The 15,576-nt window shown below is 38.8% G+C and overlaps 1 protein-coding gene across 1 annotated transcript in view; it reads right to left on the bottom strand.

The window, feature by feature from the left end:
- The window catches only part of OTOG (otogelin), a 177,817-nt gene that overhangs the window by 78,375 nt on the left and 83,866 nt on the right, over positions 1-15,576 (bottom strand). The window contains exons 24-26 of the mRNA XM_075928087.2: positions 2,766-2,873; positions 2,084-2,222; positions 165-299 (exon numbers count right to left, since the gene is read on the bottom strand). Of these exons, the coding sequence (XP_075784202.2) occupies positions 165-299; positions 2,084-2,222; positions 2,766-2,873 (382 nt within the window). The remainder of the gene's footprint in view (positions 1-164; positions 300-2,083; positions 2,223-2,765; positions 2,874-15,576) is intronic.

The following is a 15,576-nucleotide window of genomic DNA, read 5'->3' as shown; positions in this document are numbered from 1 at the left end:
GATCCGCGTAACTCGGGGACTGCCTGTATAAGAACATTTGCTGTATAAAAGTTTCAAGCATTTGCAGGTTAATTAGTATAGCTGTTTTAAGTGTATATAAACAAGATGATCCAGTCCAAAATATACATTTTCCCCTTTTTGCAGAGCTAAAAAGTGAAACTTACTGGATTTCCAGTGTCATCATCAAATATTATAAAAGATTTTCCAACGTTAATGGAAAGATACTTTCTGCAAATTATTCCAGTATTAAAGCAGTTTACGTTTTCTGTAATGACTGAAAAACTAGTAACTGAAGTGCTCTGTAGGAAAAAAAAACAAAAACCATATATAAACTGAATCAATAATGTTATAGTTCTGCATGATTTTTTTCTTTAGCAATACCTCAATGTGCTACAAGTCTATATGACCCTAGTCACTCCCGTGTTCACTCCCTACATATGACATCAATAATTGTACAAAATATGCCTTTTACAAAACATATGTCATGCTAATAATATGCTGGTTATTAATATAACTGTAAAATGCACGTGTTAACCTTATATGATTAATTATTAATTCTCTGTATCATGTTACAAAAACATGAAAGTAGCCTACCCTAGATAAACAGGCCTGTCATCCATAAAGGAATATGTTTACCTCAATTTAAATACTATTAGTAAACGAAGCCATGGAGTTAAACCAACAAGGGTTATCTAGAACCTGAACTCAAGATACAGAGAATTAACATAGTTCCTGCACTCTAGAGAGACACAGGAGACTGAATCCCAAGGAGGCTTTCCTGACTTGTAAGGCAAAGGCAATTCCTTTCGTAATATAAGAGAAAGAGAGAGACTCCATATTTGTCCTTCACTCTAAGGAAACCAAGGAACCAAGCAATTTGATCTCTTTGATGGGTCCTGGCTAGCTCAGCCAGTGAAGAACTGGAAGGGAGGCTGTGGGTAAAAGAAACAATCTTGAACAAAGACTGGATTAGGGATGTAAAATTCTGTTTAATTGGGTAACTGGTTGTACATTATGTTTAATCGGTTAACTGATTAAAGGGGAGGTGAGTAAGGGAGTGATGGAGTGCCCCACCACCCCACTGTGGACAAGGGCTGTGGCGGGGGAGCCTGGCCAGGCCCACCACGGACAGGAGCTCCTCCAGCTGTCTGGTCAGAGCAGCCCCTGCATGAGGAAGAGGTGGGCAGGTGGGCCAAGCCTGCCACAGACAGAGGCGGATCTGGCAAGCTTGAGCAGCCCCTGTCTGTGGTGGGCCCCATGGTACCTTTATCTCTTTTTCGTGGTATTACTTAAGCCATGCTCCTTTGTTAATAATCTCATATGATTTAATTATAAGTTAACGGAGCCGCATACGTTCAGTTAAACGAGTGCTTATAATAAGCTGACAAGTTGAAATGTTACACTAATACTTTTTCTGTGAGTTTCTGTGGAGAGATAGTCTGGTCCCTGCAATAGGATTATTTGGGGGCCAATTCAGGGCTGGAAGGGTATTAAGGTCAGCCTGCACAAAGTAACCAATTTGGGCAAAGTCAGGTGGAGGCTTATGAGCTGTTGGTAAGTTGCTGGGGTCAGAGCCCTGGATCAAAGCTGCACAGCCACCCAGGATTACAAATCAGATGTGGACTGAACCCCTTACTGGCCCAAGTGAACCTCAAAACATTCTAACTCTCAAAACATTCTAACTAACAAATAGTACAAGGTTTTAGCATCAACAAAGTTCATACAGTGACAGGTGAAACATCAATATAAGATACAGGTAAGCAAGAAGTAGAATGGAAGAGGAATTATACTCTGATGTCGTAGAAGCCTGGAAAGCCTCAGGCCTTGTCTACTTTCATTTGTTTCCCTAAATATGACTGTAAATTTTGTCTTTTTTTCCTGACTATATATTTTGTTCAACGTTGGAAATAATTTTCATTATAATGTTAATCATGCAAATGAAATAACAATGTGATATTACATAAAGTGAAGATTTTTTTTAAAGTAGCAAAAAAAAATCTTTCCAAGGTTTGCAAATTGCAGACATTCCCCCTATTTATATTTTTATCCAAATTTGGGGAGACTTTAAAGAAAAGATTCTCACCTTAACTAGATGAACCTTACAACCTCCAATGAAGTCAAATGTGAGTCCATCAAATGTCCTGTAATGCCGATCCCCATAGACTGTACACATTGAAGGACAGGGATGAAAGGTGCATTGAAATGACCCATGCTGGCAAATACTGAAAATGTATGATCAATAATGTAGTACCACATGTAGAAACTGACAAATAAATCATAGTTATTTTACTGATCATTTTTCAAAGTTAGAAATATTAATAAAAAGAAAAATCAGTAAAAAAAACATTTCTACAAAGTGTTAGGAGTGGAGTTAGATTGTGTACTGAAATGTTATATAGAAATGGTATCAATAAAAACCACCCTGAAAAATATTCTGCATGTTGATTTGATACAGTTTGCATTTACATACATTCAACAGTATGTTGAATCTGTAGGATCCATAGTGTATCAGACACTGGCATTTCTTATATTGAACCAGTAGAAAAATATTATCTCTGCTATCAATTTAATACGTTACATAGTATTAAAAATATTTTTGTTAATTTATTTGAACCCAAATGTTAAAATAAAATTACTGAACATGACATACCAGAATATGGGGTGAAAATATACTCCAGAACAGCAAAGCAAAACAGGAAAATAACTAAACATTTATAAGGGAGATTCTAACATGAGATTAAACAGCCAGATAGATTTCTGCTTACCAGGTATAACAGGAAGAAATGACTTTGTCACCTGGGAAGTATTCCTTTCCTTTCCATGAACACGGGCATTCTCCTGGCTCAAAGCATGTATCACCATGTTTAACAAGGCTGTCAAAAACATCAAGTATACATCCAATGCAAATATATTTTTTCAGATCACCTATACGTTTATAAATCTTTTCATTGCCCTTTAAATAATTTGTAATTAATTACACAACATTTTTCTTTTTTAAAAGCAGCAGCAATATTTTAAATCCATTTGAGAACTGAAAATACATTTTATTTTGTTCCTAATACAGGTTGAACCTCTCGAGTCTAGCACTTTCTAATTTCATTTAGCCGGATGTCCACTTATCATGGGTCAAGTTTCCTATAGTCCCATAAAGTTTGTTTACAGCTACCAGTCCTGACTCTCAGTGTTCTGTGCTGTTATTTAGCACTAATTTACCCTAAATGTCTTCTAAGAGCCCAGTAAACAGTGGAAGTGTTGGTAATGCTGCTAGGCAATATTGACCTTCCGTGTTTCGGCAAATTCTCTGGTTCAGCACTAGTCAGGTCCCAAGAGTGCTGGACTAGAAAGTTTCCACCTGAACAAGTTTTTTGCCAGTACTTCACATTTACATTCATAGTTATCTGACTATTTCAGCCTTAATTAAAATTAAACAGTGGAATGGGATATTAAACTCTAACTCTGCAAAGAATTATTATAGAGGCATAGATTTTAAAGTCAGGAGGGACCATTAGACCAATGATCTAGAATGACCTACTGTATAACACCAGCCATAAAATTCCATCCAGTTACCTTTGTATTAAGCCCAAATAACTTGTGCTTGACTAAAGCGTATTTTCCAAAAAAGCACCAAATCTTTTTTTGAAGACATCAAGAAATGAAGATTTCACTATATCTTTTGGCAGTTTGTTCCAGTGGTTAAACCACTCACTGTTAAAAAAAATTGCCCCTTACTTCTAATTTGAATTTGTCTGATTTTAACTTTGATCCACTGGTTCTTATGTTTTTTCTGGCAGATTAAAAAGCTTGTGGATACCCAGAATTTTCTCCTCACACATGCTTATGCACTGCAAGTAGCCCCATTTCCTCCAAATAAAAGATAAATGATAAATGAAAAGTTAGAACAGAATAACAATTCTTCAACAACATAATATGAGTGGACATTTTTTCTTGTGCAATTTAATGCACCATTTGATGATGGAAATTTTAAAAAGTCACAATGGCACATTAATGAAATTTCAGAAATTTCAGTTGCCACTGGCGAGAAACAGATTTACAGAATGAGAAAGTTTTTTAAATGTGAACCCTTCCTACAATTGTAGGAAGTAGACTCTCAGTTGTAAACTTTATGACTCCAGCTTGCATTGATTTCTACTTTTGCACACCCTTATCTCTGTGCAGTCTCTTCTGACCATAAATAAAAAATAGTGGAGAAAAACATGACAATTAAGTAGAAAAGGTGAGATGGATCCCTTGAAAGCCCCATAACATCTAAACTTATCTTTTTTTATTAAAAAAGCACCAAGTTTTGCCATTGACTGCCTTTGGGCAAGAAATAACAGTATTGCTGCCGGGCGGTTGTTGGCTTCTTTAAAAAGCTTATGTAAGTAGTTTTTAAGAATACAAGTTCTCTGCTACAATGTATGCAGAGAATTTCCCTGAGAAAACTCACTAGACTAGTCCAAATTACTCAGAAATGTCATATCTGTTGGTCATTGCAATGTGTGTATGCCAGAGGATCTGAGACAGGGGAGCAGCTCATCACTGACAGTCAGATCCTGGACAAACTGGTTGGTGCCACTATTTTATCTCTGCAGGAACCCAAAGGAAAAATTAATTTATTGCATCAATTGCGTTCATCCCAGCGTTTGTATTAGGATTTTGTAAACTAAGTTCTGTGACTATAACCTAGAGCTCAATGCAATATAATTTAAAATAAAAAACAATAACAATAACTTTACCACTCTGGAGCTCTTTTGCTGGGAACATAAGTAACAGCATCAGGAAAACAAGAAAACAATAAACTAAAAGATTTTATTTTGCTTGAAAGCATTTGAAATGTCCTTTGTAAGTTATACCCATTGCAAGTTTTCTGTCACTTCTTGTACAGTTTAACTACAAGACCACAATTCCCACTGATTTACGGTACAAACTGAATAGGCCACATTCAGAGAGAAAGAACATCACATTGACAAGCTAAGACCAAATGCAAGGTTCATCTCTGTAATACTACACTGGATAAAATAAGTGATAACAGCTCGCTCTCTTGCAAAGCCAGAGAACTAGATTGATTTCAACGATCTAAGAATTCATAACAATATGCAATTTAGATACCTAGAACTTTTCTTTTTCTTTTGAAGTATCAGATGTTATTTTTAACACCTATGTTTAATGTGCAACCCAAAGACCAGTGTGAAGGGTACACTTATTTCTAACTTCAAACTCAACCTGTACTGAATCAAATTCATTGCCACCTTATTAGGTTCCTATGGTTTTGATCAATTTCAATCACATACCTTGCAGATATTTAAATAACATTCATGAGGTGGAGGGGAGAATTATTAGAAGCAAAAATGACATTTTTGAGCGAGTAAAAGGATTAACGGATAAAAGCTTCTTTACTCTCACCAAGCTCAAGTACCTGGGCTTGAGAAGTATAGAATCATCTCCATGGGCTGCACTGGCAAGAGAGTCACATCAAGGTCATTACCACAGTGTTGGGTCTTCTGTAACCTCAGTGCCTAGTGCACTCACTTCTTCTTGCTATGCAAAGCCATATGGCCAGTGATATTCCCTGACCCAACTCATGAACCTGTGAGTGGGGCTTCTCTCACCCCTCTGCAAACTCCTCAGATTTTGTCCTCAGTGCAGAGGCAGTGTCAAGAGGGAAGAAAACTGCAAACACCAATTATTATGAGCATACTCCAAAGACATAAATAAGCTCCTGACTAGCTGACAAGAAAAAGAGATGTACAACTAAACTGATGTGTCCTGTGCTTATTATTGGTATTACTGCAGCATCTAGTGGACCCACTGTAGAGGATACAGTGGCTGGCCTAGTAGAGTTAATTTGTTCCTAGAGCATGTTTATGCAGGCAGAATTATGCTATTGAAACATTAAGTGTCATGGCACTTTAGTCAACTTTTATTTATTCACTGACAGCATTGCCAAATGTCAGGCATCTTGCACAACACATTCCATTTGAAATCTGTAATAGGGGGAGACTCAGTTCTTGTCTGCCTCTTAGCCATTGGGTGTAGTACCAGAGTCCTTTTTTGCTTGTGGCACTCCCTGAGGGTTGGAAGCTAACCGTGGTAGGTTTTCAGTGGCTTGGCCCTCTGATCAAGTCATGAAGTCCAAATGAACCCCTGCCAGGGTATCAAAGAATCCAAAAACTAACAGTATGTTTGCCTGCACTAAGGTCTTCAGCCCTGCACTAAGGTCTTCAGTCTATGCCTCTTGACCTTACATATTCAATTATTTTTCTAGCTCCCAAAGAAAGCTTGTCCCCTTCTTGATTTTTCTCCATTTTACCTATCGCCAGTAGGGGAACCTTGGCCTGCCAACAACTTCGCCTTGCATATTTACTGTGGTCTCTATCGTCAGAGCTATGGAAGGGCAGTTCTGAATTTCAACAGCCTGTGGCTCAATCCATCTTTCTGTTGCAGTGGTTGCACTCTGCATGACTCCAAGCCTCTTTTCCGGATGGCTGCTTCAGCCTTCAAGCTTTTCAGATCTTTTACTTTAGCCATGCTAGACTTTAGCCCCAGTTAGACCTCAAGCAGCACTCTCGTCAACCTTTTTCTATTCCACTGGGAGTTGGATTTGTTGGGTAGCCATAAAAGCTACTACAATTACTATAGCCTCCTCAATAGGAAACGCAGGCACCGTAATGGTGGATGTCAATGCTAAAGCTCCGGGGGGTAGCCAAATTAGTCTGCAGAGGATAAACTTAAAAAACAACAAATAGTCTATAAAGAGCTACCAGACCAACAAAACATGTAGATAGTGTTATGAGCTTTCGTGGGCACAGCCCACTTCTTCAGATGACTGGAGTTTTGAGTTTAGGTTGTGCGGACCCAAAATTTAAAAAAAAATGAAAAATGGGTCTGCACATCCTAAACTCAAAACTCCGGTCATCTGAAGTAGTAGGCTGTGCCCACAAAAGCTCATGATACCATCTACATGTTTTGTTGGTCTGGTAGCACTTTATAGACTATTTGTTGTTTTTAAAGCTTGTCAATACTAAGTCTTTTACTGGATCATCACTCTTACGCCATGTTCCTGGGTACCTGAATGCTTACTCCATTCTTCTGTGGGGAGTCAAGCTTCCTGGTCAACTTTCATGATACTTTATTCCTCAGTGCTCATGCTTTGGAGCTTATCACACTTCTCTGCCCTTTCCTGGACCATCAGCCTCAGTCCTCTCAGTTCCTTCATTTGATCCAGGAGGTGGTAGTTGGCTCAGATAATTCCTGCTGTCTTATGAGCATCTCCCCACTTAGCTAGTGTGCTCCAAATTTACACCTCAACTTGTTGTGCACTAACTGTTCATCCAAATAAGCTCTCAGAAAGTTAGCAACTGCTCAGGAGTGTTTCTTGTGTGGAAATTGTGTTGATTAAACACACTGAGCTGAATTTTGTCTTTACAAACAAGCCACACTTGCCTTTGTGAAAATGGCCTGTGTGTAAACTGAGGGTAGAATTCAGCCCAGAGTTTAGTCAGTCAGGATTTCAGTGAGGGGAAGGTGTCCGAGAGAGAATAACATTAGATTCTCCTGACCAGTGAATGTCTTTCCATTATCATATAATTAATCCAAAAATGAATCATCCTTTTCTTTTGTGAATGTGTGTAAATGTAGATATGCCAGATGGAATATTCTTGGTTTGTGTCGTTTTCACCTGTTGCACAGCAGAATAACAAATTGTCTGCTAAATGACCGACTTCATTTCATGGTTGAAGTAGTTTCCAACAAGGGGGACAATTCAACAAAAGTGAGCGGATCAGTAGACTCACTCATCTTTGCCAGTTAATAAATAGCAGCTGCTTTTTGGATAGAGATCAAAAAGCTGCCTGCTTTGTACTTTGCACAATGTTAGCATGAGAACCATCTGAACAGTAATATGCATATCAAAAGACATATAACCATGTATTGGCTTGTCTGGCTCATGGTTCTCAACTGTACTTGGAGAGGGGAAAAAAGTAAAACAGCTGTAGCTATAAGAACTGTAATATAATATATAAATTGTACTTCCTTTGTCCAGCACCCTTGGGACCTGACTCATCCCAAACCAGGGAATCTGCCGCACAGGAGGAGGTCAATGCCAGCCCCTCTATTGCTGCCGGTTGTGAGGTTCCACTCCAGTGACAGCAAAGGGACCAGCACTGACTGAGTGGGAACTGGGTGTGTGTAGGGGGGTGCACTCAGGGAAAGGGTGACTGTGGAGCCCTGTGGTCGGAGGCCAAGAGCATCGTCCCACAGGAGCACACTGAGCCCCGCAGCAGCAGAGCTGCGCTCCCAAGCCCCCAACTCCAGCCATGGGGCTGCTCCTGGCTCCCGGCCACCAGGCTCCATGGCCTCCCTGCCTCTTCCCCAAATGTTCCTCCCTTCATCCCCCCCGGTTAATGCCAGCCTCTCTGCTGCCACCGGCCTCCAAGCGGAGACTGGGGGTGCTTGGGGAAACAGGCAGGATGGCTGCAGAGACCGGCAGGGCTGCACCCCTGGCCTGCAGCTGTAGAGCTCCACAGCCACTCTGCCTCTTCCCCTGAGAGCCCCCCCCCCCCATCCCCTGCTCCTCATCTTCCGCTCCCTGTATTTGAGTGGAATCTCTGGAAGGGAAGAGGAATAGTTATTGAGCATGAGGCCCATTTTTCCCTGTGAGTGGTCTAGCCCAGAAGCACCCTCAAGGATGATGGTCCACAGATGTTGCCAGACTATGGCAGTTTAGACTATAGAAAATGTACATATCTCTCTGTCTCTGTCTCTCAAAAATAGGCATCTGAAACGCATGCTACATGTACGGCCACTCAGAAATCAAATGGTATGGGTGGAAGGGTTTCACTTCATGTTGAATCTAAATCCTGAGGTAGGGGGTTGATTTGATTGCCGTTGGATGTCTGTGTATGAAAGAGAAAAGGTGCAGCTGCACCACAGAAGCACACACAGAGAAGACAGGAGAAAGCTAAGGAGAAACAAAGAACAGCATAATTCTGAGAAAAAAAGCTAAGAGAACTTTTGTCTAAATTGCTGGCTGGAAAGATATTTGGAACTCTGCAGAGAAACTGCCTCCTCCTGTTTGATACAGGGCATCCCCATTATAAGTCGCCCTGGTATACATCCGTTCCGCACGGAAGTCATTGAGACTTGTAGGAACTGATACATTATGGCTATGTCTAGACTGCAAGCCTCTTTCGAAAAAGAGTGTCTAGAGTACAACCAGTACTTTCGAAAAAGCAAGTCACTTTTTCAAAAGAGAGCACCCAGGCAGTCAGTTTGAATTGCATAGCACCTTTTTTCAAAAGAGCACTTTTAAAAAAATGTGTTCTGCCTTGTAAAACAAGGTTTTCCGTGGTCGAAAAAATTGCCGTGTTCTTTCAATTTACTTTCAAAAGAACGCAGCAGCAGTCTAGATGCAGGGCAAGTTTTTTTTAAAAAAAACCTGTAGTTTAGACACACCTTTTAAGTCCTCCCATTCTCTGCTTGAGCTGAAAAAAAAATATTTTTTGCACAAATGGAAGTCATCTGCAGGGGAAAAAATTCCCTGCTTTAAGTTGTTTCTTTATAAGACCATGTTTTTTGGTACATATCTTGGACTTATAGCAACAACGGTCTCTAGTGCTGAGTTCAGGAAACAGGACCATTTCTTTATACATAAAAAAGGACTGAACCAAAGAAATAACTTTATTCTGTTACCAATTTCTCCATCTTATGGAAACAACATGCTAGACTTTCCACTTTGGCTAAATGCTGCAGTCAAAAGGGATATCGCTATCAGGAATTATAACAATATTATAAAGTACTGTGGCGGTAGAAATTAAAAATTCAACATTTACAGTTCTCTCTCAGTAACACAGATATAGTATGTTTCTACACTCACAATGGGAAAGAAATATGGCTTCTCAAATTTCAATGTGTTAAGTTTTGGTAAACATTAATTTAAATGGTGATCACGGTAATAAGTTTTTAAAAAGTGTAACCTGAAAATGAAAACAATGCATTTCAAAGTCTCAAAATGTCATGAGTAGGGAATACAGTGTAATGGCAAGTCTTTTCTCTGATATATTGTATGTACTTTCTAGAGTCATTAGCACCACTTTAGCACTTCCAGTGGGAAAGAGGTTGCTTAGATACACCTGACATTTTGGGGAGATCCAGAAGCACAGTACCATGTCAGAGCAGCAAATATATACAGCAAACTGTATGAGAAACAATTTACTTTTGCTTCTTTAAATATAACACTAGAGGCACCATTCAGTCTCAAGGAAACAAAACGAATTATCCTTTATGTGCCCTTCCTTGTCTCAATAGTGTACTATGTTTTCATTCTCCTATGACAATACCCTTGAAAAACTGAAGTCAATGCCAGTAAACAGCACTTCACCAGTATAAATAGCAGATCTAGAAGCACCTAAGTGGATGTGGTACTTCCACAGATGTTGATTCAGCCTATGTAATAGCATAATGCTTTCATGGGTAGGTCATGGAATGCAGAGCCAAACACACCTCCAACACTTAGGCAGACAATTATACACTTCTCCTGAGGAATTCAAGTATTTATTAGAGATCATCCCATGTCTCTGTTAAACCTAAACAAACAACGAGGGGAGAAAGATTAATAAGGATGAATCACCTGCTAGTTTTCAGGGTACCCATTAACAAGAAAGAATATTGTGTATTGTTTTTAGTTTTTTCACATTAAGAATATAAAACAATGCTCTTTTCTTAAATCCTGTGTAAATAAAACACATGAGTAATTTAGAAAAGAAGATACTTTAACATGTATCTATAGGACAAAAGAGCTAAGAAGATGTATGGCTTAAGTGACACATATATGATCACCTATATTTGTCATAAAAGGTGACTTTATAAAATGCTGAAGATCAAATTACACTCCTCCAACATGGTTAAATTTATCTGGCCATAGATCGAGTCATTTTTAAAATTACATTAAATGCATTGTTTACTTTGTGCAAATTAAAAAGTGATGAGTTCTCTTTTTTAAAAAAACCTTTCAGGAATTAATTTAAGCTTCTTACACGTTATTTGATCTAATATGCCACCTGTTTATTACAAAAATACAATAAGAAGCAATTTCTCATTTTGGGGGGTGGGAGGGAAGCAGGCTCAATATTTCTGGATGAATTTCAGCATCTCATTATGGTTGGAATGCTGCAATTTACAGTTTACTTAATATCTTTTCCAGGACTCCAATTTATAAGAGCAAGCCTCTAAGAAAAAATGTTCTCAATTGGACAACTTTGCCCAATGTTAACCATCTATTCTAAAAATTTTCAGAGGGGTAGCCGAGTGAGTCTGTAACAGGAAAAACTTAAACAACGAATAGTCTCGTAGCACCTTAAAGAGTAACAAAACATGTAGATGGTATCATTAGCTATAGTGGGCACAACCCACCTCTTCAGATGACTGGGGTATTAGAAGTCCAGATTCAAGAATAAATAAGACAAGGGAGCAGGGAAGGGGGGTGGGGGCGAAGAGAGAGACAGTGAGTAGATGGTTCAAGTAGTTAGAAGGAGTTGATAAGAACAATTGGCACCACCATTGTTTGTTTGGTTGGTCTAGTTATTAGGATGTGGAAGATAGTGTACAAGCCAGCTGAAGTCCCTGTTCATACCATTTGCATAAGAATTAAACTTGTAAATTAAGTTAAATTCCAATCCTCCCTGTGTATTTGACTTGTGGAACTGGCCTGAAACACAGTAACTTGGAGATCCATCTATATACTAAGAAAAAGATTTCTCCAGAACCATTTTAAACACATCTCCAGTTGGCTTTGCCATAGTAGAAAGCATTGCATGAACTGCATTCCAATCTTGACTGGGAAAAAAAAAAAGCAACCCCCTTACTATTGTTTAACAGATAAAAAAAGTGTGATTGGAAAACACTAAGGTCAAAGCATAGTACCATGAAACCATATAACATCTTACTGATTTTATGTCTAGGTGCAAGACAAGTCAGGAAAATAATGGTTTAGGGATTTATACTACCAAGAAAAAATATTCCAAGTTGGCTTCTTGTTCTGTGCAAGTGCCATCTATTGTCAGCTGCATTAAGGCTGGCTTTAACCAACATTTGACTAAATCATTTTGTGGATTATTCCCTGAGGACATGATTGAATGGTCAAAGGTTATTGGACCTGGTTTTTATCTTTTTTACACTGGTGTGAAGCTGGTGGATATAACATCTACTTTCCATTTAGCTTTAATGTGGGAACACTAACTACCCTTCATTTAGAGAGAGATCTGGAAAAAAAATGGACACACAAAACACAAGCTACTTTTTAAAGGGGGAAATCTCAAGGATACAGTTTCACCTTGTCCATCTCTGTGGGTGAGGCCCCTTAAAATAGACACCAAGCTAGAAAGCTGCAGGCATGATTCATTTAGAGTACAAATGTAAATATTTAACAGTCTTATCTCTTGCATATTTAAAAATATGATTTACTTCAGTTTTACAGATAATTATTGCCTGTTTCCAAACATAAAAAGACAGTCTGTTCTATGTTTCTAGAAATACTATTAGTGTCTCTCTCCCTTAAATAAAGTCAGCTATAGCAGTGCTGGGATCACACAATGAAAGGTCCTTCTTTACCCCAACATACTCTGTAAAAACTAAGATTTGTCCAACCACTGGGTCCTTTGCAGTTAGTCTAGGCTTACTATGGAGAGACAGAGTTTAGTACTGACATGATGTCCTATAACACTACATACCTATTGCAATAATGACACCTTCCTCACATATAGTGATTTACACTGGTAGGTCTCAAAGTGTTTTACAAAAGAGGTCAATATCATTATCTACATTTTCTAAATGGTGCAACAGAAATATAGAGAGATGAAATAACATGCCTACAAAAGACACAACAACAGGCCAGTCAAAGAGTTGGGAATAGAAACCAGTTCTCCTGAGTCCTAGCCCAGTAGTCTATCTACTAGGCAACACTAATTCCTCTTTGTGTAGATTAGATATCAATATACATCGGTGTAGATTTCTAGGCTTAATTCTGCACAAAAGCTATGCCTCTTAATGAAAGAGGATCACAACAACAAGGCCATTCTTGAAGGACTGGTACAGAAAGAAAAGCAAAAGAATCACAGGCAGACTGAGATTCTTAACTGCAAATAATGGTACACTTTATCCAGAATATTCAGGAGTTCTATCAAGTAATAGCATGATCAGGACAAAAAAATGACACAGATTCTAGAATCAGATGTTTCACTTTCCTTTTTTGATAGAGAATCCCAACCATTTGCAGGATCTCATTCAGAGAAGTCATTCCCATTAATCCTTCCAGCATCATTTTAGTAACATAGTAGACCTCTAGCTGGTCAGCAAATAGCACAGAACTAAGAAAGAATCAGTTCAATACCATATGATTAGAACCAAAGTCATAGTATGGGAAAGGAAGGGGTAGCAGGTAGTTGCAATAAAACAATATTACAATGATGCACAGCTTTGCATGAACATAAATCACAATTTGCCACCAGCTTCCAAGATATGGGGCTGAGGTTTTCCACTTGTGTTGCTTAATTGTGAGATGGTATATTATGGTCCTATCAGGAACCATGATAATATAATTATTATTAGCAGGAGTTGAGACACAGCTCATTTTTGGGGAAAAAAAAGATTGATCCCAAGATCAGTGGCATGGAGAAATAACGTATGGACTATCATTACAATGGGGGGAAAATGACAGGTAACTTTATTCAAGAATCAAGCATATTTCAGGATGTCTGGTTAGCAGTTTTGGAGCTTGAACAAAATAAAATACAGATAATGATGAGACTGATCAAGCACAGAGGGATGCTGTAAAGGTGACTATTCAGCAAAAGCTGTGCAGGGCAGATGATTCCCATTATGAGGGGACACAAACAGCAGCTGATTGACTTAAATGATGCATAAAGGGAATAGGCTTCTGGAAGATCTAATAAATAGGTGTAATAGAAGAAAAGAAGATGGGGTGATATTATGGACAATGTATTCGGCAAACTATTGACTACACCTTCTACACTGTGTTTATATTATTGCCATCAGAAGGCCTGAAGTCCTCTTGATTATTTGCAGGTTAAATAAAATGAAATTAGTATGCAAGGTACATGGACATTGTTTTATGACTATGGATAAGATTAATTGTACTACATAGACATGTAAATTTATTAGGTTAAAGTTATGAAGAGTAAACAGTTATATAGCTCACCAGTGTAATTAATGATAAAAGTTATAAATAACTTATGCTCCTTGCTGATCTTGCCAATATGAAATAGTAGAAAATGGACAGTCAAAAAGCAATCTAGGGTGGGACTATCCTTAGAGTCAGTTCTCTGTCCTGGAAGACATGTGCATGTGCTCTCTCTTATGAGTACATGCTTATTTTAAATACTGAATTACCTATAAAGTGTTTCACAAAGCTCACCTGTAAGGAAGAGTGAAAACATTCTTTATAAAGCAATGCCTTTCTTTTTTGTCTTATTTTCACAGTGTCAGTAGGGAACAGAAAACAAAGACCAGAGAGTATCTTCTCTATTTAAAGCCTTCATCTTATTCAGTTTATAACAGTGGAGGTGTGCTTGTTCTCTATTTAAATCCTTAAGTGCTGACAGCCTCTGATATATTTAATCGAGAAAAAAAATGAGTTGAAATATTTAATTGACACAGGTATCTGAAATACCTGAGTCAAATGATTGGGGGTATGCATCTTATCCATAATAATCTACTCAATTATACATGCTCCAGGCAGTAAGTCCTACTGACTATATTGCACAGCTATTTGGTTAATAGAGAGGTTAGAAATTTCTTGAAATACAGTAATTATGATCATGCCTCTGAATGAGCTTGGATCTACAGTCCTAAGTAAAATAACAGTAACTCCTCTGACATGTTTGCATATTAAAAACAAAACAAAATAACGTCCGTCCTCACCACACACACACACACATTACAATTTCTCTTTGCTTCATCTGAAGGCCCCTCTATTAAAAAGATGTGTAAGTAGCTTCTTAGGCAATGTGGATATTTCTCTTCACCTGAAGCTGTTTTCATATCTGCCCTTTATAGTACAAGTTATACACCAGGGGTAGGCAGTAAGCCACATGCAGCTCGCCAGTGTCCTAATCCAGGCTGCTCCCGCAGTTCCCATTGGCCGGGAACAGTGAACCGGCTGAATGGGAGCTTCACGCAGCCATACCTGTGGAAGTGCAGGTAAATAAAGTGCTAGCAACCCACCAGGGGCTAACCACGGTGAACCCCTGCCAGCCCATGGTCCAGTTATTGCCCACCACTGTTATACACCAAGGTGCATAAGACTGATCATGACACCATAAGGTAGTAGTGTTCATCCCCTTTGACCTAAGGGCCAAACATACTATTTCAAAAAGATCAAGGAGTTACAATCAAAAGTCTATTAACAGGAATTCCCCTAGCACAGGGGAAGCTGTAATAGGTGCAAAGGCAGAGTAGCCAGTTCCTCCATTGCCCCATAGCTCTCAGTGCAATGGGGCATAGTGAGGAGGAAGCATGGGGCATGTCAGGAACCAGAAGATGGCAGAAGTTAGAGGACCTCCC

This window comes from Pelodiscus sinensis, chromosome 5 (genome assembly GCF_052426305.1).
Source record: "Pelodiscus sinensis isolate ZL-2025 chromosome 5, ASM5242630v1, whole genome shotgun sequence".
NCBI classification, from domain to species: Eukaryota; Metazoa; Chordata; order Testudines; family Trionychidae; genus Pelodiscus; species Pelodiscus sinensis.
This window is presented reverse-complemented; position numbering and strand designations above follow the sequence as displayed.